Here is a 24,437-nt window from a genome sequence, read left to right on the forward strand (position 1 = left end):
GCCATGAAAGTCAGCCGCGAAGGGAAGCTTTGGTTCAGATATACGTATTCGTGGCCATGTGCGTTTTTCAGCGCCGAGTTTCGCACTGATCCCTATTAACACGCCGAACACCGGAGCTGCATTTAAGAAAGTTTGTGGAGAAGCCCAGAGTCGTCATTCACAGTCTCATATGTTACACGTGGAACGCCAGTATCCGTGTCTTCTTGGCATAAGCCTCAAATACTGCTGAAATTGCGCTAAGTCCTGACACTGCCGTGGCCGGTCGATAGCTAGACTAGTCCACAGCAGTAATGAGATGAAGACGGTACCGTAGCGAATACGTACTGTAGTATATAGGTTTGTTTACGCTGGGTAAGAACACTGGGTAAGAGCGCGATGACAATCCTGATACGCGTTTAACGTACTGTCATTATACGCCATGCGCGGGAGATAAATACTTCTCTGCTTTCACGGACGGCTAGATAATTCCACTGTCTCTTCCATATTCGTATCTTTTCATCTCTCTTCAAAGTCTATACTTGGCCCAACAATGCATTCCCTCCCGTTGTGGGTCCTTCTTCTGACCACTTTGGTCGCAGCTGGCCCGATCGGCCAAAACCCCGCCCAGAAAACATGTCAGGATTATTCGCTACCGCTCACGGTCACGACCATGAACTACAAATGGGAGCTCGAGCCTATCACGACCAACGAGCAACAGGCAGCTTACTTGGCTCAAGTCGGGCGCCGGGACTCCGCAGAAATGTTTCGTCCCATCAGCGCTCCCAATGGGTCCGAAACGGCGACATACACCATCTCGGGAACCTTCTGCAGCCCAAGTCAAGGAGGAAATGGAACGGTCTTGCTGGCAACCCACGGTGGTGGATATGACCGATCGTACGCTACGCACTCGAATATGGCAGCCGAGGCTAACCTGTTTGATAGATACTGGCATCCTTCCTACGAGCCGGGGAACTATAGCTTTGTAGATTTTGCCATCGGACAAGGATACTCGGTCTTTTACTACGATCGGTTGGGTCTGGGCAAATCGCAGAGGTATGTCCGTCGTTGCGACCGTTGACGAAACATTTCCAACTGACAATGCTCGTGTAGCATGTCCGGCTATACCACGCAAGCAAGCATCCACACTGCTCTCATCCAAGAGATCTCCAAGCTTCTGCGGAGCGACAAGTTCGGAGCTCCGGCCTCCAAGATCGCACTCGTGGGCCACAGCATGGGTAGCGTGTATTCAAACGCTGCGCTGAACTCGGGACCAGAATTAGTCGATGCGGCAATTTTAACGGGCATTGCCTACAACATCACCACTAAGGGAGTCGCCGACCAAGCCAAGCAATCCCGACTAGCGAACCTGGACAAATCGAACAAGTGGTCTACTCTCGATGGTGGATGGACAGTGTGGGTAGATATCTATTCTAATATCGAAAGGTAAGGTTCCCCTAGCCTCGTGCTTCGACGGAGTGTAAAGCTCGAGAGACTGAAAAGCAATCTAGCTTTTTCAAGGCACCCTTCTATGACCGAGAGGCGGTACAATGGACCGAGGACAACAAGCAGCCAGCTGCTGTCCTTGAGAACTTGACTATCCAACGTGTAAACCTCTCGGCTCCGGTCTTTGCTGGACCAGTTTTGGTGAGTTACTGATCTTGATATGGGGAACGCCGTGTCTAACGTCTTGTAGGTAACCAGGTCAGTAGCGACATGCTGCTGCGATTCATATGCATCCTGTCTTCTAATGTATTGCTTCTAGTGGTGAATTCGATTTTATTGCCTGCGGCGGAAACTGCGTCAATGTTTTGGACCAAAAGGTAGCCGATACGTTTCCAGCATCCAAGAATCTGGTCACTCATGTTCAACCAAATAGTGGCCATGCCATTAACTTTGCCGTAAGAGTTTCTCAGCACGTTTATGACTGAAGACAGCGCGGCTGCCTTGGGATGGAAATTGACTAACACGACTACTTTCCAGCTCAATGCCACAGTGGCTTTCGGTATCTGGACAGATTTCTTGAAAGCTAATGGCATCTAAAGTAACCAATATCGGATAGATCTTCTTGCCTCTCCGCGCGAGTCCATCCACTGTAGAATCCTCGAATACGCGATCCCTCTGGGAATAGGTTGAACGGTAGATTGCAATGTGCGGACGGGATAGCAAGAGAATAAATTTGATGGTTATACCTATATGCCTACATACGCGCCACGCCTGAAACTCTTCTGTGTGATGCATAGATTTAATGACCTGGGCAGCGAAGTACGATGGATTTTATTCTGTTGAAGTTTTCTAATCGGCAGAAAATGAAGCGAAGCCGAAATGCTACGTACACTCATGGAAATACCTCCAAACCAGGCCCTGGGAAATCGGCACGTCTAGCGAAGAGCGTACCGAAGGCTTACCGAAGGGCTACTGCTAAGAAGAATTCAACTGCTGCAAATTGACCCTGGGGTTTCCCTTTATGTACTTTTCATAGTTTGGCGTTTCCGAAGTTGGTGATTCTACAGAAGGTGTGGCCCAGAAACCATATTCTGACATCACTTTCAACAAACGATGTTCATGGTAGTGAGTGCCACTATATTCTAACTCTCTCATGTGGTTCTGAGGCGATGAAGGTCATATGTATGTTCGATCAGTGACCTCGGGTCCGGTGCCGCAGTGTTTTCCGCTAACCTAGCACCTCTCGTAGTCGTTGGCCTGAGCACAGTACTATGGCAAGTCCCCCATCAGGTAGCATGGGGTGATCCCTGAACCCCGCAAGCCCCAAGATTTCGCCAATATGCCCAGACGCAAGCCCATATATTGGTCCGTTGTGCGCGGAAAGCAGTTGCAGACAGTCAACCCTGAATGTCCACACACAGATCCGGTCTCTTGCACCAAAATGACAGATAACTGGCCACGAGGCATAAAGCGAGCGCGACAAGCATGTTCCAACTGCCGGTAAGTAAAATAATCTATTTCTTGCGATTCTCATCTCGAATGTGCACCCACAGCCGCTTACCATGCTTGGTTTGCAGACGGAAGAAAACCCGGTCTCCTGGTGAGAGACCAATATGCAGCTTCTGCCAGCGACTGAGCCAGCCTTGCAAATACGACGATGATGTCCCTTCAGGCGACTCTCTACCGTTATCGTATAACGCACTGGTTACAGTGAATAGTTCGGTGAGTTTGCGGAAGGGTCTTAGGCCAATCTCATTTTTCCTTGTGCATGTCATTAACGCCTGTGGTCTGAAAAGAGCGACTTGGCAGCACGACTCTCACAGATTGAATACAAGTTGAACGAGCTCTCGAGGAGCCAGCCAAACCCGTCGGAGAGTTTTTCATTTCAGGATCCATCTCAAACATTCATGATGCCCAGCATGCCTCCGAGCTATCCTCCCGACACTCCAATACTCCAAAACTTTTCCTTTGGTTACAACGTCGGCTCTCAGACCGACGCAATGCTCCCCGGCCTTGAGTCAAGGCCAACAATGTGCGTATTCTCAGATTTGCGAATACACAAAGGGAACTGACAAGAACGTAGAGGCTTCAATGATCTCCCTAAAGACTCTATTGACCGGTTACTCAGTGATTACTTTCGGTACTCACATAATCAGCCATATTCATTCTTCCATGAGGAAACGTTCCGCCGCAAGGTTGCTAACGGTACCATGCCTGACTACCTTTTGCAGGCTGTTATTGCCAGCAGTCTGCGCTTTTCGACTGACCCGTACTTCGAAGATAACTTGTTCTTCACAAACAAGCGCAAGGTCACGGCGGATATCTTCGCCAACAATTCCTGGAGAATACTCTCTTCTAGGTTTGTAGACGGGGACGATGATTGCAACGTAGGGGTCGTACAAGCAATTACCCTCCTAGCTATCTATGAGTTTGTTGGTGCGTATATCACCCAATCAAGGACGCCCGAATCAACGTTCGCGATGAGTATTAATCCAAATCTTCAGAGGGAAGGCAGCGCAAAGCCTGGGTCAAGATCGGCATAGCCGCTAAATTTGCCCAGGATCTACGTCTTATGTTTGAACCAGCTTCGTCACTCGCATTTTCGGAGCAGGAAGAAAGTCGTCGTGCATTCTGGTCGATTTAGCTTCTGGACAAGCTCATGACATGTGGAAGAGCCCGCCCTCCTGTATTTACAGACGGAAACGTCCTCGTGCAGATTCCCTGCACCGAAACTGCCTTCCTACAAAACCAATGGGAAGAGACTGACAAAGTGGAAGCATACCTGACGAACCGGGTCCCTTAGTGTTCTGAACCATCCCCATTTTCGCGAGTCATCATCATCTCAGCAACCCTCAGCCGATGCTCACAGTGTGCAATCCAAGCTCGCCGTAATAGCCACGCCCTCCCTCCTTGGGACGTCAGCTCACAGTACACCTCCATCAACTCTTCCTTGATCTATCTCGAAAGCCATGTCAACTGGCACCAACCAGTGCGAGAATTCACGAGCAGCTTCAAGAACGCCATGGACCCCGGTTTAAGCTCAGTCGAGCAAGTTGTCGTGTCACAGGCTCTTCACCACTTGTGCTACTGCATCCTCAATCACGACTTCCTTTTGCGTCAAATGATGTCTAACACGACCACAAGACTTCCCGTCGGCTTTGTCATCAACGCGCTGCAGAGCGGCCTGTATCATGCAACAGAATTCAACCGAGTCCTCAAGTCGGCATTGGAGGCAGGATGCAAGACTGTTTCCTCCTTTCTGAGCTACGCCTGTCTATTCTGCGCCACCATCCATGCCGTGTACAGACACTCAGATAACCAGGCTGTCCGCGACCAGGCCTTTAAGGATCTGAAATTTGCTTTGTCTTTTCTCCAGCGAAAAGCACGGTACTGGCCAAATTCGGCTACAATGGTAAGCTTTTCCCTTCAAATACGGAACACACGTTCCGCTAATCCTCGCTAATTTTCTTGTGTCTAGATTCTTCAGTTGGATGATTTCTGTCAACATGCACTGATACAAGCTGCTCATCGACGACTCTTATGAAGGCATCAACATTTCCGCTGTTGATACCAATAGGATATATACACTTATCGACTACTCTATCCTATCCTCCAGAAAGGATATTGCTATATGGACCTCGAACTCCTCTGAAGATCCGTTGTGGCTAGCCAAGATAACCGAAGCGTGCTAAGATCTTGGCCGTCCTGACCGGTTCAGGTCTCGACGATTAAGCAGAAGTCCAATTTTTGTGACTCAAAGCAACTTCCATTTCCCATTCTGCAATTTAACGATCAACCTAGGGCACCCACTGCATGCGCCCCTAAGGTGCCCTTGACATCTAAACTTAGTGCCTTCGCGATAGCTGCCTAAACTAGCTAGCCATTTTTACGTAATACGGTTATTAGTCTTTTCGTCAGCCCTGTAAGCCGGACACTTCTGTATCCAAATCAATTTGTATGGGCACTAACATCTCAGCATGATGACTTACTGTAATGCTGCTTCTTACCATTCCACATATCACCTACTTCACAACGAGTTGACGGATGTGCTCAAAAGGTTTATTTATATCGATGTCAAGCTTTCGGAAGTAGGTTGCGAATGAGGGCGTCGAAATCTCCAATAGAGTAAGAGCTAGCTGAACACGAAGATGTTAGAAAAGTGTGTATGTAATTGCTGATTTGGCCTCAATTTCTAGATTGCATGTGTCCCGAACGAGCTCTTGGCTGTTGCTCGTGCTTCATCCCCCAAGAAGAGTAACCAGGAGGAACAATGGTGGGTGTGCCAGGACGATCGAAGGCTTGCTGGACTTGCAAAACCCGCAAGAAGGGTGTAAGTAATGCCCCGCCCTTATCACTGGATGTGTGTACCTCTCGCTATCCCGCTAGAGCTGCCAGCTAACTTTCTAATTCCGAGTTACAGTGTGACCAACAGAGACCAAGCTGTGGACAGTGTATAAAAGCCGATGTTCGTTGTGAAGGCTACATCCAGCCCCGTATTTTCGTCCATACGAGCCAGAAGCATGCAGATGCAAGTGCTCAAACTCAACGTTTTATACCTGAATCGTATGCGGCGCCGCCTCGAACTGAATCAGGCGCCTTCCCTGTTTCGCCCAAGACAACATCTTCAATGGTATCATCTATTATTTCTGAGCTTGAGCAATCGCTGGGCTCTGTTGCCTTCCAATGCCAATGCCTTGACAACTTTTGGACCTCTTTGCTCCCAAACAGCCGTGAGTTTCCAAAGAGCGCTTCAAACTACTCTACAGCTGGTTGGACGAGAATTGTGCAAGGCCTGTGTGAGCGGCATAGTCTTGTGCGCCTTGCCGTCGTTGCAAACGCCTTGAGCTTACTGGGCGACCAGAGTGGGCAGGGGTTCATAGTTGTACAAGCATGGCATGTGTACGGCAGGTCATTGGAAATCCTGGCTCGATCGCTTCCCGCGATGAACGATACGAATGGTGATGAACTCCTTGCTACCTCGATTTTACTTGCTCAATACGAGGTATGTTGAGCCTGTTCTTTCTAGTAATCTTGCCAGACAGAGTCTAAAACTTCTCTCATTTAGTTGCTACAGGGAGCCAGAAGTCGACATTCGGCCTTCTCTTCGGGCCAGAGGTGGAACCGACACGCCCTGGGAGAAAAGGCTATCCTTACAGCAAGAAATCCCAATAGTTTCACAGATGGATACTCTCATCAACTGCTCATTGATAGTCGCCTTCATTTGGTGAGGCAAATACCATTCCTCCACTCCCTCACCGACCTGCCACTAATGACGCAAATAGACGTATCCTGATCTTCGCCATCGTAAACGATCCACTTTTGCTTCTCTTGAATGGAAGACAACTCCTTGGTTACTGAAGCCCAAGGATACCAAAAATGAGCTTATAGATGTGCTCGTCGATATTCCAGCTATCATGGAAGATTTCGACGCGCTTACGGACTCTACGCCCAAGAAAGTAGACAACCAAGTGTCTGGGCATCAGCAGCTGGAAGAAAGGTGCTGGATTCTGGATGCCCAGCTGCAACGGTGGTCTAACACATCAGGACTTACCACAGTCAACTTCGTCGCCAATGAGGTCTCCGGTGAGCCCCAAGCGACTACCATACCTACTTCTGAAGATTTTGCCATGGCCCATCTGGGGCTGATATATTGGACAGTCTGTTTGTTGCTATATCAACACATGTATCAACTCGGCAAAATCAATCCAACCGGAACCGACCTTCCAGAACGAGTTGAGCCGCGGCAGTATTGTCGCAGAATTGCGCTCCTGCTCCCGTATTTTGCAAAGAGCAATCTGGGCGAATTCTTCATCAATATGACTGCTTTTCCAGCCATCACTATCGCCCGCTTTCTTGATCGATATGACACCCCAGGACAGTCTTCCGAAGAACGGAAACTGCTTCAATCAGCGTTTGGAGGAACATACAAGCGTCGAATCGACAACTTTCTGGGAACTTGGCCTTGAGGTGATGCGGCCCGAAGTCACAATCTTGCACCTGAGCTCTAGTGCAGCAGCGTACGGAAGGCTTGAAATCTCGACGCCACGGCATCAAAGGTCAGCTTCCGTCATGGTTTTGTCTTGTGCAACGCTGTTCAGTCTGGTCTCATACGCAGGTAAGGCCTAAAGCATACTCCGCAGATCTCAGTTAAGCACGGGCACACCCTGGGTGGTATGGCGGGAAATGCTTCCAGGATCGGTTTAGGCCGAAGCTAGCTAGAAAGTTTATGCGGGACATGTCAGAGACAATAAAGAGTACATAGCTGAGTTTCTCCTCTCTCGGCCGTTTGACCGCCCGATACTTGGATGTTACAATCGCTGGGACCGAAAACGAGATCTCCTAGTGTGATCCATCGTCCTATATTGGTATGAGATGTCCATTCAATAAACTTTGATCAGTATTTATATTAGACCAGAATGGCGTGGCTGAGAGATTTGATGACGAATGCCGTCATCTTCATATGGATGATGGCTCAATTCTTTTCGCTACTGAAAGAGGGAGACCATAACTATATAATGTCGGCAACAACGCTCAGGGGAGCTGCCCATATTCTTCCTAATATACAGCCTTGGACACAGGTCGTGTATCCAGCTCCTCGAAATCATGAGACACTCCGATATCTTACCCTTGTTAGCAATCTCTGCATTGCCTATTATCGCTCAGAACCTGAGTGAGAGTTATGCTCCAGTATATGTCAACTGCCCTCACAACACAACTTTTACCAGACCTGCGTCCGAAGGTCTCAACCCGGATGAGCAGACATGGGTCCACAACCGCAAGAGGGTTGTCGCTGGCGCATTGTCCAAATACCTGTCCAATGCCAACATGTCAGACTTCGATATTGACCACTATATTTCCAACCTCAACCACTCCTCTCACTATGAGGCAGTGCCTACAATTGGGCTGGCTATCTCTGGCGGCGGCTATGCATCCGCCATTATGGGTGCAGGAGTCATTCGGGCTCTAGACGGGCGTGAGAAGACCTCTAATGCTGCAGGTACAGGCGGCCTGCTACAAGCTCTGACACTCTTGTCCGGTCAGTCTGGCGGTAGTTGGGTGGTATCTTCATATACGGCGGCAGAGTTTCCCATGTCAGATGACCTCTTGGACTACTGGCAGCCTCAAATTGACCGATTCACCGCCACTACCAATGGCACGCACGCGGCGACCATCGAGTCGATTGTCCTCGATATTGCTACCAAGGCGGAAGCTGGGTTCAACGTCAGTGTGGCCGATCTCCTTGGAAGGATCAACGGCTACGAGTTTATCCCAGGACCTAGAGGTGGTCTCAACGTCACGTTGTCAAACATTAAGAACCTTGAGAAGTTCAGAAACTACGAGATGCCCCTGCCAATTATTCAGATCGCGGCGGTTACGAATAAGGATCCAAATCAACTCGGCCTCCTGGTACCGACTAATCGAACTCCAATTGTATGTGTTCCTATAGCTCTCGATTGATAAGGTTTTCAATGAAATGATACTAATTCTCTTCCAGTACGAAATGACACCGTACGAGTTTGGCTCCTGGGTTGAACCTGCCGACTCCTTTGCCAACATGGAATACCTAGGCACCACCATGATGAATGGGAAACCGGCCAACAGCTCGGTCTGTGTCAAGGGGTTCGACCGGCTTAAGTACGCCCAGAAACAGTCAATTCCTTCGTATAATGGCTAACATTGGTCTTCAGTTGGGTAATCGGTGCCTCAGCCGACGCTTATGAATACTGGTGGCTTGAAAACCACTCAAACAACACTCTCGGCCAGTTTCCCAAGCGTTCAGAAGTGAAGAGAACACCAGAAGGGACGTACACACTCCGCAAGAGATTAGAGCCCGTCTTTCCATCTGAAGAGGTCGAGGGACTCGCCGAGCCCTTTGAAAAATATTTCGGACTGGATCTCAACGGCTACACCTACGCGAGGGTTCCTAATCCCTTCCGAGGCCGGTCAAACGACCCATCTGACGACCAACTGAAGCTTGTGGATGCAACCGAAGTCGCTACTTCTCTCCCACTTGCTGGCCAGCTGGCCCGCAATGCCTCCTTCATCATTGCCTGGGATGACAACACCGATGCTTACCCGAACGGCTGGGAGAATGGAACCAACATGTACCAAGCGTATCGATACTTCGAGGAGCACAACATTCCCTTCCCCATTGTGCCCACCGCCGCCACCTTCATTGCCCGCAACTACACCACCAAGCCAGTCTTTTTCGGCTGTGACGCCCACCTTACCAGCACCAACGACACCCGCGCACCCATCATCGCCTGGTTTCCCAACGCACCCTACAGCTCCTATAGCAACATCACCTTCTTTCAGAACCAGACCCCGATCCCCCGTGCCCACGACATCTGGAACAACACCTTTAACGAAATCACCCAAGCAGCTGGAGCTCTGGATCCCGAGTGGTCAGCGTGCCTTGCGTGTGCGGCGATTGATCGGAGCCTGGCTAAAGTCTATCCGCCGATGCAGCGTACAGCTCAGTGCCAACGGTGTTTCGACCGGTACTGCTGGGACGGTGTCTCAGCACCAGATTATCCCGGTCATGTGGATGTTGATCTCAAGTTGGTGCTTAACCCGAACCTGAGTTACGCCGAGTGGAACGCAACCATTGGAAAGGCGTTACAGAGAGATCCCTGAGCATCTCTTCAAGCTGCTTGTTGAATTCCGCATAAACCACCTTTAGAACTTCAATAGCTAGATGGAGATATATAATTGCTTGAAATTCAGGACCCCAGCCCGCCTTGTCCGCCACAAATGCAGTAAGCAAAGCCGGACAAGGAAGTGGTTTCTTCATGATCTGGATATCTGTAGTGATTATCAGCCTTGTGTTACGAATAGGCCTGGCCTATAGGCCGTAGACAAAGCTGTGACGACAGCTGTTAACCCCATAAGGCAGGAATACTAAGGGAAGCTCAGGGTAGCTAAACTAGGGGTCACATAATATAACTAGGGGTAATTAACTACGGTTAGTTATAAGTAGTAATAATTAGAATAAGTAATACTAAGTAATACTATGAAGAGCTTTAAATAGAGTTAAAGTAGCTTTCTTATATAAAAATATTTCTAATTTTTATTAAAAATTATATACTATTCCCTAAGTCTATGTCCTAGGGTAGAGAATGCCGTTTCGTGATGACGTCTGTAGCCACTTTTACGATCTCTCTGCACTAACTAGCTGCACTCTTCCCTCGCCGCTTTTAACGATTTAACGTATAACTATTTTCTCTTTATATTATCCTAATGCCTGTACAGGATTCTACCCTCTCTCTCTCTCTCTCTATGTCTTACGCCACATTCTTAACCGTGTGTATATATATATTCATGACTTTCTAACCCATATTAAAGACCCTTAAGACTAATGTTATATTTCGCTCCACACTGGGTATTATAAGACATATAGTCTTAATAGGTAGGAAGTATAAGAGGCGAGGTCACTAAGAGCGCGGTACTTAAGCGAGTATAAGAGTGAACTGATCATGACTAAAACGTATAGGTATGATCGTGAACGAAGTTAACCACGTGATAATGCTATGTAATGACTGTGTATATATAGTTACTATATTCCCTAGCTCTCCTTAGCTTCGTGGGCTCCGTCATAGAAGCCTTAAGAGCCATGAGATCCCTTAGCTCTGTGGGCTCTGTGCTGACCGCCTGTAGAGCCCTCAAGAGCCTTCCATGTCACGTGACTAAGTTCCTCCTTCTCCTCACGTGCCCCGAACGTAATAACGCTAAGTGGCTGTTGTCACAGCTTTATCTGCGGCCTCATAAGAGGCTTGATTCGTAACATAATGGTCAAACTACTCCAAGCTCTTAGCTTACTCACGTAGGCAATACCGCTTTTAAAGAGTAGGTACCCCTTCTTACTTTCTTCTCACTCTTCTACTCACACTCTTATATATTATTATAGCTTTAGTCTAATATCTACTTAGCATTTTACACCTTATTCTAAGATTAGTTCTATAATTAGTGATAACTAGTAATATATAACGCTTAAATAATAAGAGTTAAATAGAATGCACTAATAAGTTTAACCTTAATATTTAGGAGGTTAAGGACTATAATATATATAGATAAAAGAAGTAACTATTCTTTATTTAATTAAGGCCTTTTTCGCTACTATATTATAGGCTATAAGTTAGTCTTTCTCTATAAACTATAATAATTATAATAAGCGCTTTATTAATCATTAATAAAATAGCTAATATATTATTATTAATATAATATAGTGTAAGGAGTGAATTAATAGTTATAAAATAAGTAAAATAGATACTATAAAATGAGTAAAAATAAGCGTTTTAGGTGGCGAAGTTCCTTAAAGATATTTAGTGTGAGTATAAAGGTTATAATAATATCATTATAACTTAGCTTATTTAATAACTAGAGAGACTTTATTACTAAGTCCTTATAAAGGGTCTAGTTATTATAGTTTATAAGTAAGTAAGAAGATAAATATTAACTAGGTAATATATTCTCTATATATAGCTATTTAATAAGTATAGATAGCTTACTAACTAAGTTAAAGTAGTTAATAAGAATATAAATTAAGGAGCTATAAATAAAATAGTGTTTAGTAAACCTTTCTAGTAAGTCTCTTTAATGGTTTCACTTTAGCCCTTATAATACTAGCTTAACTATTAGTTCTAAGATCTAATATCTCTTTACTCTCTTATTAACTTATTAACTCTAAAAATAAAATAGTTTTCTTCTTGTCTCTAAGGGTCTAGAATAGTTATAATACTCTCTTTTAACTTCTATAGTTTTTACTATAGAACTAGGAATTAAGATATTTAACGGGTATAGATTAAGATTCTATTTAGTGTTATAAGAAATGAATTAAAACCACGTGAGAGAGTTACTAGGAAGGTTTACTAAACACTATTCTATTTATAACTCCTTAAGCTATATCCTTAAGCTATATCCTTATTAATTATCCTAACCTAGTTAGTAAGCTATCTATACCTATTAAATAGCCATATGTAAAGAATATACTGCCTGGTCGATATCTATCTTCTTACTTACCCGTAGACCATGACTTCTAACCTTCCCTATTTACCTCTAAAATAGCTAGCATTACTGTACTAGCGGCCTAGGGCTCGTAACGAATAAGGACTAGGGTCTCTTTACCTTTAACTCCTGTAATCTCTATTCTACAGAATAACCGCGCTAAGGTTCAGGGTTTTATATAAAACATTTTCAACTTAATATTCACTTAATAAAGTATTCCCTAGTATTAGGTAGGTTATATATAACTTGCTCATTGTTTACTGTGAGCAAATTCATGAACCCGTAAGAGCGGAGTTACAAATTATACAAGGCGGAGATATCAATTTACTGATCTCCTATCGTGAATGACTCATGGAGCCCCAAGCATTTTGACCTTGCTTAGGCCTTTACGTTGTCGAAGTCTCAGGGGTTACAGGGTTCACTCGTGGAGACATCTATTAATGTACTTGACCATTGTTCAAATCTTGGTTTCTTTGCCTCAGCATCATCTGCCATTGTTCCACGGTGCCAGGTGATGCACGTCTTACCATGAGCTGCGAATACCTTGTAAGCCCGGCTACAAGGCATAAAGAAGAAAGGGAAAATGGCTCCTTATGCTACTTACCCACTGGAGCGAGGACTCAAGCTGGCTCATCCTCTTGTTCTCCCCCCTCTTCCAGGCGTCGCGTCTCTCTGCCTTTGCCACCTTCTTCCTCGTTCTGCGGCCATTCAAGAAGTTCCCAAGACCAGCAATTGAGTCCTGTCGACCTATATTCTCAGCAGGCGGAAGAACTCTAGTCAAGGAGGCAACAAGGTCGCCATACGTAGTGACTTTGTCTTGCGGAGAAAGGCCAGATACGAAATCTCTCCGTGGCTCGTTCGGGGAGAGGCCGACCTCAGCGTTGACCTCTTTAGCGGTGCAAATACTGTTCACCATTACGTTAGCGGACTGAACCTGCTGATATTCTCAAGTAATGGGATAGTAATTAAGCGTTCGTAGAGAGTATACCAACCAAATTTCGAGAGTATTGGGTATAAAGATCTCTAGGTTGATCTTTAAAAGGACTCTATCCACCAGGGATGAGTGGCCAATGCGGGTTGCTAGCCCAACACCTAGCTGACCAGCCATGAGACCAAGCTTGGCGCCTCCAGGTCTAAAGAAACTGAAGTCAATACCGCGCTTTCAAAATGGAAATGAGTGGCCCGAAAGACACTTTAGCAAGGGAACAAATACATTTAGAACTTACATAAATAATTTAGCAATATTGGCTCCTGTCTGGAAGACTTGATTCTCTGGGTTAGGAACGCGAGCTACATTAATCGCGTCCAAGGCTTCGAAAAAAACATGCTCCGAGACTCCATACAACTGAAGCTCGTGGCTGTATGCTCGCAGAAAGGGCGATCCGTCCCGGTAGTCTATCTGTGGAAGAGCAAGCACACGGAAAGGTCTATCGAGGGCGGCCCCAAATCCTGATTCTGACCTGGAAGAGGGCTGGTTAATAGCTCTTAACTGCGACTCTAGAGCTCTTTGGTGATACTCGTCTCGATATTTAGCATTGTCACTTCTGAAACTGTGGCTATCCTCATTCTGGGCATGATAACTGGCTGGCAGCGGGGGTGGTCCCATTGGATAAGAGGTGTACAAGGGAGGAGAGTCGATTTCCTTGTCTCGATGTTCCTCGTTGTGCTTGTTACTGAAAGGAGAGACCTCTGTCGTCAAAGTGCGCTCCTCCGAGGCTGAATATCGTCGGTAGTTCGGGTGTCCCTTGTCTTCGTACCTGATGCTGTATTGGCCTCGTTGGTACTGGCCCTCGTCGTATCTGTTACTACAAGCAGACGATACAGCCCTTGAAGTTAAAAGTTGGTCGTGTACTTCGCCCCTATGGTTATGTGACCTAGAGCTTCCATAAGAGGTCTGTATGTCGTCAGGCGACATATTAGACACCAAAACTGACCGGTTTCCTCCATTTAACCCATTGTTGAGGGTTGGGCCTCGGGACGTTGAACCCATGGGTGTCCGGATCAATTCCATAAAGCCAAAACCTGTCGAGAGCGTGGACTGCGAGATGTTAAAAGGTGATATTGCAGCTCAAGTAGCAGGGAATTGTTCAGAAGAGATCTCACGAGCCACCCAGGATTCTGGAAGAAAATGCCGCAGGGGCACGGCGGTTATATATCCATGCCGCCGTCCACATCTATAACGTACAGCCGAGGGCTTTGTGTCACTACAGTGGTGAGCCCTAGTCTGGTCTAACCTGGTGGTCCATGACGACACAAACGTCCCTGGCTGTGACTTGTGGGTAGCTATGTAAGTATCTGGCCAAAGGGGATTGAAGTATCCTGGTTCGAATTGAATTACCTGTTTGGGCAATGCCCACGAGTCGGAAGCTCAATTAAAGCGCCGCCGATCAAAAAGCTAAAACCGCATGAGAACTAATCCGTATCTAGAATAGAAACCAGCCATCAATCCTGCTCTTCCCTGCTATTGTTGTCCCTTGTGGAATTGATGGGTACTTTTTACTGCAAAGTACAGAGTAGGTAACGAGTGAAAAGACTACTGGAAATCGGTTCGTTTTACCTACGCTTAGGAGGCTCCTTCCACTCTTTGCTTCTCGAGATGTTAGGCCTTTGCGATGACACGAGCCATGTGGTCGACCTTTGAGCGTTAAGATACCTGAAACAAGATAGGTTCAGCTGTACACGCGGTGACCATCATGGTATTTTCTGTTTAAGCGAGAACTAATAATGCAGACGCAAAATTTGAACCACCTCAAATCAAACTCAGTCACGTATTGGCTCTTGTCTATGTCATGAGCCCTGCTCTCTCATTTTAAGGAATTCGGCCCATCTCATACTCCATCGGCATAGGCGCCTGGTAGCCATGGACAATAGGATACTGATACTCCGCGTCGCGTCCCCGGCGTCTTCCTCTCCTCTTGGTCTTGCCTCGGATTCTCCAAGGGCGCGACGAGATGGGTCCTTGTTCTAATCCGTCGAGCTTGCCGAGCCTCATGCCTACAAAGAGGTAGATAAACACTGTCAAGAACTCTTCGACGACAGACATGAGGACCAAGGGTACAACAGGGGCGTTAATCCGTTTGAAGTCGCCTCGGTGCACAAAAACCAACAATACCTGATATATCAGTCGGATAAAGACGAGCGGCATCGTTACACAGACTGCAGCCACCAACAGCAGTTCTTTGTTAGGGACAAGGCTTCTAGATGCCAGAGCTCTAGCGGTCAAAAAGACTAGCATTGCATATCCTGCCACATAGCAGACAACGGCGACCTTGGACAATGCTGCAGGTGACCCGTCGGCGGCACGCTTGCTGCTATCGCTACTTTGTATGGCTCCGATAATGCCAAGGATGATACCCACGACGACGACAAGCTGTGCCAGGCGGAAGTACCGCATTGAAAGTGGTGGAGAAGAGCATCGTCCATTTATCCAGTCGGCTCTGTGGTTCAGGTTAGCAACGCTGTTAGGAACAACGAATCTAATGTTTTCCCACATTCGTGACAGCATTCCCAAAGTCGATAATATAAGAGAACTTAGGCCGATATGCGCCAAGACGAGGACTGCTTCCAGAAGGCCGATCGAATGGTCGGTCAGGGTCAAGAGCTGACAGACAGCTCCGGCGATACGTATAAGACATAGTGTAAAGGTATAATACCAGCTGTGCACAAAGTTAGTCCTTAGGAACTACCGAGGGTATAAGAGATAGAATAGAAGACAAGGGAATATACGAACCCTGAACTGCGGCTGAACCCATGCCGGGCACAAACAAGACAGGCGAGCATAATGCAAGGTATATAGACCCCCAACTCCGCCGCCGCAACGACATAATCCGATCCGAAATGCATCGCGAAGTACTGTGGCTGTAGAATAGGATCTCAGGTGCAGGTTTATTTTCAGATGTTGTTGTTTAGTGATGGCTCAATTGCGTCTTGCCCCAAATATATAGAGCAGTCGTCTCGGCACCCCGGCGGCTATATAATTGCTGGTCTAAATCAAGGGCAACAATTACGCACATCACCAAGGCTCCAAAACCCAAGCCATGTGGACCTGCTAGACAGTGAAAGCGCGTTTACGACCAAAAGTGACTAGGTCTGTAGAGATTTCGACGGATCTGCGCTGTAGCCATCAGCTGAAGTACGTTGTGGATCATGTGCTGGTGAGGCTATGAAAGCAGATGAACAGCCCGAATTCGACCTGCCCTCCATGTTTAGATTAGCTGAACTCCGAAGTTTGGTTTAATCTATAGCTTTGATTAGCCCTGTGTCGCGGACTAGTCCCATTCCGGGAATATAATGAGAATACCCAATTGAGGGCAATGCGGTAGCGCTGGAAAAACTTAAACTTGCTCAGATGCTTATTAACAATTCACGCCGCTGTTCCTGAAAATGCCTCTCCGATCGGGACAGGAGAGCTCATTCAGCTCGGAGATATCCTTATCATCGTTTCCCCTTGGGTTTTCAGACGTAAGAGAATCGTTTCCGATCAACGTCAGAGCGAGTCCAAGTGTTACATTCACTACATACCACGAATTGAACACGTAGGCCGTTGTACCGTACTGTGGGTAGCCAATTACAGCCTAAGAAATTTCCGTTCGAGCATGTCCTTGAAGTAGATGGGGATTATCTGAAGGGTAGTGAGACCTTCGAGGGGTACTATGGTATCTTAGCAAGGATCGACGACAGCCAATTCTTTCACTGGGCTCTGAGGTTCATGATTTGATACATCGGTTGCGATGGCCGTGTGAGTATTTCCAATTTCGGATAGTTTTCTCTCCACCCAAGCTCTTTCTTCCCCTGGTTCGAGTGCCACCAAGCAGAGCTGTAGAGCCCAGGCGAGGCAAAAACGCCCAAAAACAGATGAGGCCAACATGAATGAAGCCGTTCGACAGATCTCCCTGGCGATCTCCCTATTCTCAGCGAGATGGGAATCCTTTTGATGTAAAGCTACCATAGACTCGAAATCATTCACGATCCGGTTGAGGAGAATCGTTGTCGAAAGGTGCGCCAAGTAAACCATCGCAATAGACTCACTAATATAGGAATATTGCATGGGAAACACAGGATCAGGGGTCTGAAAGATAGTAACATCGTCCACCTCCAGTCGTTGAATAGCAGCTCTAAATCTTAGATTGATTGACTGTAGCTTTGCCCGATGACCTCGACATCGGTCAATAATAGAGATTCTGTAGGCTCGGAATTCGTCGGCGGTCAAATTCTGTCGCCTCTGGAAGAATCGGGAAGCATCATAGCAAACTCGGGGGATAAGGATAATCTCCATATAGAACTCCTCGGCTGTATCAAAGAGCTCTATACGCTTTGCACCTACTAAATCACTGTAGCGTAGATCTTCATGGATTTGCTTTGCCATTTCCGTCCATTCTGGCTCACTGAGGAAACAAGGTTCCACTCGGAGAAGTGCTTCAACATAGATGGCGCTGCGATAGGCCAGGTATATATCACGACCTAGCCCGGACAGGTGCTTAGACGGGCCGCGGATACGCATTAACGTTGATGCGCCGCCTGCATGTCGTATCCATGACTGGCTGGAATCAGAAGCGAATAGCTCGTAGAAGGACAAGAGAATCGTTGCGCCCAAAGTCTCTGTGGAAGATCGCCGGATTTCGTCTGAAAGAGCGTCGCTAAGGAGGCGTAGGGAAATGCAGTAAAAGTGTCTCGATTCTTGCTCCAAAGAAGCCAGCTGATAAACATGACTCAAGTGGACCAGAGATACTGCTCGCACGGCGTTATCGAGGAGATTGCTGCAGAATAAGGAAGAAAGTTGACAGATCCAATGAGTGTGGCTTGGTATTTGTCGAGAAAACATTAGCACCGGCCCCGAAGAGGATATCGCCGTGCAAAATATGCTGAGTAGCTGCTCTTGGGCCAGATGTGGTGAATACAAGCATTCGTTGAGAGTTATCCGGAACGGGATACTCCAGTTGATTACCCTGTGGCATCTTTGAGATAGAGAGGTAGGCGCCGTACTTCTAAACAGAGTACATTCATGGCTTGTTGTCGCTGTGATATAAGTGTTGGTGATAGCAGTAGTCGCTACTGGGGAAAGAGGCCTCCTAACTCGTACGTCGCCAGAGTGTGAAGGAAGCGGAAGACGAACTGGCTCATCAGTCCGCACGCGTACCAGATCAGGCCGCGAACTCGCTCCGGTGCCAGGGCTTGCTTGTTTTAACTTCTTGTCACTTCTCGCTTTTGCTTTCTGGGCCGTTGAGGTGGTTTGGTCTCTGAAGATGACAGTAGTGCGATCCTGGTATCCCGGGCAAGGAATACACTTCCTAGCACACTGCCCGCAGCCGGGTTTCCGTCTATCGCACTAATGGGTTACCCCTTAGCCAGTCTGATTGTCTCTCTCTCTCTCTCTCTCTCTTTTGCGTTGGGGGTGGAAGTTACCAGGGAGACTTACCTTGCCACGCTTCTTTCGACACGTATAGCAAGCATCAGATGGCTTGCCGTAGTACGCCATTTAGCGACAAGGATATCTGCGCGCTCAATCCAATAGGAGTTGGGTCAAGTTCGCTGAATAAAGTGAATGTCGTGACGAAGCAGGAAAGCAGCTCGAAATTCTTTGCTTCCCTTCTCACCTTTCCCCTCACACGGCGCACGGACCCAACCTGCCAGTTAGGCCTAAAGTTAGGTCTCACTTACTCGCCCTCCAACGCGAAAAGGAGCCGCTCAGGTGCTGCCATACTAGGCCAAAAAGATAGATAGGATTCGAATCTTGACCCCACCGTCTTCTCCTCATGCCTGGCGCCTAGCGTAGCACAACAGGTTACATGCCAGTAGCCAGAGTTGATGTATCTATCCCAGATACACTCTATATGTCACCATTTTCACAAAACTTCTGCAAAGCGTGATGCAAAGATTTAAGACCGTTCTATTCATAACGCCATACGTGCTTCCGTTAAAATGAAGGGGCGTATAGTATGTCAGGCGGTGCGTAATCTTCTAGGTAATAGAATAGCCAGGGGTCTAATATGGTGTATTGTCGAGTCTAACCTCGATGACTATAAGGCGGTTTTCTATCTATTATATAGTAAATAAGGAGCGTAATTCTTCCTCCGGTTAAGGCCGTCCTCGTTACCGCATTAACTCCCGGACAGTAACATGAACAGGCCTAGAGAATAGGGCCCTAGAGATTACATTAATAACGAGCGCCTTATTAGATAAAATAGAAAGAGGAATGGGTACTAAAATGGGGTAATAAAAGAGCGTCTTAAGGCCTAGGAATAGGCCTCCATTTATAAAGACCGTTTTGGCGGAGTACTCCGCATGGGAGGCCCTTGGCCGTCTAACAGCTATAAATAATTCTGTACACGTTGAGAGACCTAGAACCGTTAACATTAAAGAGATAAGCCTAGTGGATGTCAAAGTTTCTGTACCAGAAGAAGAACCTTTCCTAGTGGAAGTGGATACTGTACTATGGACGAGCTTATACTGACGTGTAAGTCTGTGCTGGTGGACGAAAATTTCGCAGGCGTTGAAGACGTGACGGTTGTACTTGGCGAGGCCTCCGTTGTTAATTGAGAGGTGGTTATTTCATCAGAAGACGAGGCTTCCATGCACCCGAGTCATCCACGATACCATTATCGATCTCTTTCTGGGTAGGGCTGTCACCCTGTCAGTCCCATTATGATCGCAGCTTTACCGACCTTCGCCAGCCGGCGATATGCTTTCTTGGCCGAAGAGCTTGAGGGTAGTATTGGAGATCGGGTTGAAGTACAACCGCGACAGGTTCATGTGCAATCAAGGCTCTCGCGTCTTAGGTTAATTCGCTGTATCGGCGCCAGAAGTACTTCATTCTCGTGAAGCTAACTTCTCGTGCTTCTTTGGAAAGACTGAATATATAGCTTCGGAGAGAAGAATATTAACACGTTAAGCGACAAGTCATTGTTCTTGACCACTAAGAGCACGTAAGTTGTTGTCGCAGTACACCCATATCTCTCTTTCACTGTGGTGCTAACTTGTAGGATAGATATATGGGCGGCAGCATGCCAGGCAAATCATATGAGCAGACTAACTATGCTGGTGGATTGTGCAACTACGGCTAAGACATTAAGGCGGCTCTCGCTCATTTTGATGGGTTCCATGTAGTTCAAGGCATGATGGTGAAGGTCGCCGTCCAAGGATCTTCTACTCCATGTTGATGGATCGAGCACACAAAGGACCCCGTATGGATTACAGCTCTCTTGAGCTTAAAAAAGTGACTTCATGTTTTCCCCGAAATGCTCAACACTCTTCCGCATGACCAGCGCTGTCACTTGTTACTTTTGGCTGTTTAGGGCTCCACCCAGAGTAGATCCTTTCCTAATAAACACGATGGGCGATTTTTTGAATGCGGCCCATTAGTCATACATTTAGGCAGACGTTACTATTCGCAGCATAAAATAACTCTGCTGCCTATAAGTGAAACCTATATTAAGGCTGCCTTGCTAGCCAGGTTCTGTGTATTATCAAAAACTACTGAAGTCCTCGTTCTGGACCAACATGCAATCCTCTGAGGGGGAAATCTCATTCGCAATTCCGGGCGTAAAAGAGCAGTGCTTCACATGGTACAAGACAGTCGGCGACATTAAAAGGGCAACGCCTTTAATCTTTTTACACGGTGGACCCGGAGCTGGCCACGAGGATCATTTTCACCTTGCCGAAACACTCGAGTCAGGCAATATACCTACCATTTGGTACGACCAAATCGGCTGTGGGAATTCATCTCGGATAATGGAAAAGGCTGAAGATGAAAAGTTCTGGGGTTTAGACCTGTTCTGCGCCGAGCTCGATAATCTGGTCGACTCCTTGGGCTTGCGTGACGGGTTTTATCTCCTTGGACACAGCTGGGGCGGAATGCTTGCGAGTACATACGCCGGGCGACAACCGCGCGGCCTCAAAAAGCTCGTGATCGCTTGCTCAATGGCCAATTCAACCATTGTGAACAAGGAGTTGGAACGGCTGTTCAGAGCACTCCCTGTAAGCGATGAAGTGATGCAGATGGATGCAGATGAAGATTACGACAATCCAGTATACCAAGAAGCACGCGACAGGTTCGTGAAGAAACACTTTTGCACGCTTGATCCGTTACCTCCAGTCTTGACGTCGGCAAAATGGGAAGACAGCACCAAAATGTGGCCGTCGAATGGGAGAAAAGGATTCTCCATGATTCGAAAGCCGGGCTTTATGGGAAGATATGATGCCACTGAGACAGCGGGAAATATTAATGTGCCTGTGCTGCTATTGTCAGGTCGGCATGATACCAATAACGACGTGATAATGAGACCGTGGTTCGAGTTAGTACCTAGAGTTAAGTGGGCGGTGCTGGAGAAGTCGGCGCACTTTCCTGCGCTGGAAGAGCCCGAGAGGTATGCTGAGCTGCTCAAGAGTTTTCTGGCACAGGCCCCGTGATGCTAGTTAAACAGAGAAGAAATCTTAGCGTCTGATAAGGATGTAAAAGAAAAGTAGTTCTGGTGCTGTGTGATCTTCTTACCTCTCTTCTGTAATAATAGGTAATACTACGGCTAAAATGACGCTAGATTTAAGTCTATAAGTAAAGTCACACTTCAGCCCTTAGGGGAGACCTAGCGTAATAAACTAAAAGGGACACCTAACATTATTCTGGCATATATTCATAGTGAATACATATATAAATGGGTGCTAAGACCAGAGTTCATTATCTTTAATATATTTATCTTTAATATATAGCTAAATTTTCTTAGTTATCCCTTATCTCTTCTTACATTACTCTTTAGTGCTATATTTAGCTATATTATTACTAGTTTATTAAATTTCATTATTTTTTTATTTATAGTTTATTTAGTATATCTAAAAGTATTATTAACCTAAGTTTAATATTATTATAAGGTTAATATAGCTCTATAGTAACTAAAGAGTTATGATTTATCTTTTAACCCTAGTTATAAATATTTAAATTTATTATTACTAAGCTTACTTTATAGCTTTAAGTATATATTTAGTTTAGTATATTACTATATATTATATATTAAATATATTTTATACTTAAAATTAATCTATATTAATATAATTATAATAAGTATTTAGTTAAAGTATAACGCACTAATAATATACTTTAGCACTTTTAGCCTAATTATTATAGTAAACTTTGAGAATTTCTTTAGTCTTAATACACTTTTAGACTAAATAGTGTTTAGCTAAATAGCGCTAATTTTTTTAGCGCTATTTAGCCTAATTATACTTTTAATACTAGCGCTATTTAATCTAATTATACCTTTTTATTATGTTTTACTCTATATAGAGTATTATAAAATATATAGTCTTAATAAATAGAAAGTATAAAAAATAAAATTATTAAAAGCGTAATACTTAAGTAAGTATAAAAGCGAAGTAATTATAATTAAAATATATAGATATAATTATAAACAAAGTTAATTATATAATAAAGCTATATAATAATTATTATTTATATATACCTTTATACTTAGTAATACTTAGTACTATTTAGTATTACTTAGTCTAATCACTACTAATTATAACTAAGTATAGCTAATTACTTTTAGTTATATAATAATTTCTAACTTTAGTTACCTTAAGCTTTTCTTAGTATTTTTATCTTATAAAGTTAATAGCTATTATTATAGCTTTATTTATAGCTTATAAACTAAATCTATTTATAATACTTTCTCTTTTCTTTCTTATATATTATTTATAATATATATAAGATAAATATTTTTCCTTAAGTATATTTTCTATTTCTTTTTTTTTTATAGAGTACTATATAGTTTAATGAACTATATAGGGTAATAAACCACGAAACTCTATCTAGTCACGTTTAACCATCACTTCTATTAATCATGGGTTACTAACGCACTTCTAAAGTAGCTAATCTTAAAGAGTGAGTTTAGAAGGCTATCCTAGTATATCGAAATTAAGAATATAAGTCTGTTCGCGCTACTGCCGCCACTTTTAACGTGTCACATTAAACCCTATCACGTTAGCTTACCGGAGAACTTTCACGCGCCTAAGCCATAAAAATAGTCTAAATCCTTTTAAACACGAAAGAAAAGACGCTTATATAATAGGTCTCACAATATATATACGCTAAATTACCTATTACACTAGCGTTATTAATTAAGCTAGCTAAATTAATTCGCTATAAATATGTTTAACACGCGTCACAAAATTTAGTCTTCACTAAAATTATTATCTTAATTAGCTATAAATAGCTTTATTACTTTCTTAATTATTACTTAACTATCTAGAGTATTTACATAAAGTAACTTAAGGCTACATAATTTAATGGTGCATTATATAATAAGGTTAAAGCATAATTTAACGCGGTCGCCACTAAATTCTAAGAGCGTATCTATAATAATTCTAATATTTAGAATATAGATAAGTCTAGTTTCAGGATTAAAAAGAGTTAAATAATAAAGGTCTTAATTTCTCTTAATTATTAATAATAGTATAAGACTATAATAGAGAAATAGAAGTAAGTAATTATGATTAAATATATTAATATAGCTAAAGATATACTTTCACTAATAATTATCTTTAAGAGTTAAAACATTAATTCTAAATAGCTACTAGCTTAAATATTCTTTAACTAGTATTTCGTAGTTAGTAAAAATGGCTAAACATTAAATAAGCTTAGCCTTTAATGATTAATTAAGGTATTTAAGCCTTAAACTTATGAGAAAGCGATAGGTTAGCCCTAATTATTAATTACTAATAGCTATAAAAGTTATATTAAAGCTAATTTTATTGCCCATTATATAAAGAATAATATTAACTTACTAATTATACTATCACATTACTTCTATATCCTTTAGCCACTTAATATAGAAGTGTTTTTAACATTTAAGTGCGCTCACTTAAAGAAGACTAATACGACTTTATAACTTAGTACATAACGTATTTCGCGTTCAGAATAGCTTAAAATATTTATCCGCGCGTGTATAAAGGCTATTAAGCTAGATAATATTCTCACAGAATAGCGAGGCACTAAGTTAATACTAAATAACCTATAAAAGGTA

At 44.6% G+C, this 24,437-nt stretch overlaps 7 protein-coding genes across 9 annotated transcripts; 4 read left to right on the forward strand and 3 right to left on the reverse strand.

The window, feature by feature from the left end:
• Nucleotides 1–3,341: 3,341 nt before the first annotated feature.
• On the forward strand, nt 3,342–4,066 carry PV06_04117 (uncharacterized protein; the record flags this gene model as incomplete). The annotated part of the gene is made up of 3 exons (XM_016404970.1): nt 3,342–3,454; nt 3,506–3,858; nt 3,927–4,066. The coding sequence occupies 3 exons, from the start codon at nt 3,342–3,344 to the stop codon at nt 4,064–4,066; spliced, it is 606 nt and encodes a 201-aa protein (XP_016265975.1).
• Nucleotides 4,067–4,444: 378 nt separating this feature from the next.
• PV06_04118 (uncharacterized protein) lies at nt 4,445–7,388 on the forward strand (the record flags this gene model as incomplete). The annotated part of the gene is made up of 4 exons (XM_016404971.1): nt 4,445–4,834; nt 5,855–6,424; nt 6,497–6,646; nt 6,705–7,388. The coding sequence occupies 4 exons, from the start codon at nt 4,445–4,447 to the stop codon at nt 7,386–7,388; spliced, it is 1,794 nt and encodes a 597-aa protein (XP_016265976.1).
• A 334-nt stretch (nt 7,389–7,722) lies between these two features.
• PV06_04119 (uncharacterized protein) lies at nt 7,723–10,169 on the forward strand. The gene is made up of 3 exons (XM_016404972.1): nt 7,723–8,853; nt 8,918–9,057; nt 9,111–10,169. The coding sequence occupies exons 1-3, from the start codon at nt 8,026–8,028 to the stop codon at nt 10,057–10,059; spliced, it is 1,917 nt and encodes a 638-aa protein (XP_016265977.1). The 5' UTR covers nt 7,723–8,025; the 3' UTR covers nt 10,060–10,169.
• Nucleotides 10,170–12,707: 2,538 nt separating this feature from the next.
• PV06_04120 lies at nt 12,708–14,684 on the reverse strand. 3 transcript variants are annotated; one of them, XM_016404975.1, is made up of 5 exons: nt 14,361–14,684; nt 13,653–14,300; nt 13,419–13,559; nt 13,031–13,331; nt 12,708–12,959 (listed from the first exon to the last, which is right to left on the reverse strand). In XM_016404975.1, exons 1-5 carry the CDS (start codon nt 14,435–14,437, stop codon nt 12,864–12,866), a joined length of 1,263 nt encoding a protein of 420 aa, XP_016265980.1. In that variant the 5' UTR covers nt 14,438–14,684; the 3' UTR covers nt 12,708–12,863. The 3 variants fall into 3 exon arrangements, with proteins under 3 accessions (XP_016265980.1, XP_016265978.1, XP_016265979.1); XM_016404973.1 differs by having other exon boundaries at nt 13,653–14,684; XM_016404974.1 differs by having other exon boundaries at nt 12,708–13,331; nt 13,653–14,684.
• Nucleotides 14,685–15,104: 420 nt separating this feature from the next.
• On the reverse strand, nt 15,105–16,380 carry PV06_04121 (uncharacterized protein). The gene is made up of 3 exons (XM_016404976.1): nt 16,157–16,380; nt 15,918–16,082; nt 15,105–15,863 (listed from the first exon to the last, which is right to left on the reverse strand). The coding sequence occupies exons 1-3, from the start codon at nt 16,267–16,269 to the stop codon at nt 15,236–15,238; spliced, it is 906 nt and encodes a 301-aa protein (XP_016265981.1). The 5' UTR covers nt 16,270–16,380; the 3' UTR covers nt 15,105–15,235.
• A 706-nt stretch (nt 16,381–17,086) lies between these two features.
• Nucleotides 17,087–18,380, reverse strand: PV06_04122 (uncharacterized protein; the record flags this gene model as incomplete). Its single annotated transcript, XM_016404977.1, has 2 exons — nt 17,087–18,182; nt 18,208–18,380. 2 exons carry the CDS (start codon nt 18,378–18,380, stop codon nt 17,087–17,089), a joined length of 1,269 nt encoding a protein of 422 aa, XP_016265982.1.
• A 2,502-nt stretch (nt 18,381–20,882) lies between these two features.
• Nucleotides 20,883–21,954, forward strand: PV06_04123 (uncharacterized protein). Its single transcript, XM_016404978.1, has one exon. The coding sequence runs from the start codon at nt 20,923–20,925 to the stop codon at nt 21,829–21,831; it is 909 nt and encodes a 302-aa protein (XP_016265983.1). The 5' UTR covers nt 20,883–20,922; the 3' UTR covers nt 21,832–21,954.
• The last annotated feature ends 2,483 nt before the right edge of the window (nt 21,955–24,437 follow it).

This window comes from Exophiala oligosperma (genome assembly GCF_000835515.1).
Source record: "Exophiala oligosperma strain CBS 72588 unplaced genomic scaffold supercont1.3, whole genome shotgun sequence".
NCBI lineage: Eukaryota > Fungi > Ascomycota > Eurotiomycetes > Chaetothyriales > Herpotrichiellaceae > Exophiala > Exophiala oligosperma.

Bases quoted from the DNA above. Each gene is read 5' to 3' on its own strand.
- PV06_04119 (XM_016404972.1), top strand. From the start codon at position 8,026: ATGAGACACTCCGATATCTTACCCTTGTTAGCAATCTCTGCATTGCCT. The intron at 8,854-8,917 runs GTATGTGTTCCT...ATTCTCTTCCAG, and splicing joins CGACTAATCGAACTCCAATT to TACGAAATGACACCGTACGA. The intron at 9,058-9,110 runs GTACGCCCAGAA...ATTGGTCTTCAG, and splicing joins AAGGGGTTCGACCGGCTTAA to TTGGGTAATCGGTGCCTCAG.
- PV06_04120 (XM_016404973.1), bottom strand. From the start codon at position 14,437: ATGGAATTGATCCGGACACCCATGGGTTCAACGTCCCGAGGCCCAACC. The intron at 13,560-13,652 runs GTAAGTTCTAAA...CAGTTTCTTTAG, and splicing joins AATATTGCTAAATTATTTAT to ACCTGGAGGCGCCAAGCTTG. The intron at 12,960-13,030 runs GTAAGTAGCATA...AGGTATTCGCAG, and splicing joins TTGAGTCCTCGCTCCAGTGG to CTCATGGTAAGACGTGCATC.
- PV06_04121 (XM_016404976.1), bottom strand. From the start codon at position 16,269: ATGCATTTCGGATCGGATTATGTCGTTGCGGCGGCGGAGTTGGGGGTC. The intron at 16,083-16,156 runs GTTCGTATATTC...CTTTGTGCACAG, and splicing joins GGGTTCAGCCGCAGTTCAGG to CTGGTATTATACCTTTACAC. The intron at 15,864-15,917 runs GTGGGAAAACAT...CCTGAACCACAG, and splicing joins TTGGGAATGCTGTCACGAAT to AGCCGACTGGATAAATGGAC.
- PV06_04123 (XM_016404978.1), top strand. From the start codon at position 20,923: ATGCAATCCTCTGAGGGGGAAATCTCATTCGCAATTCCGGGCGTAAAA.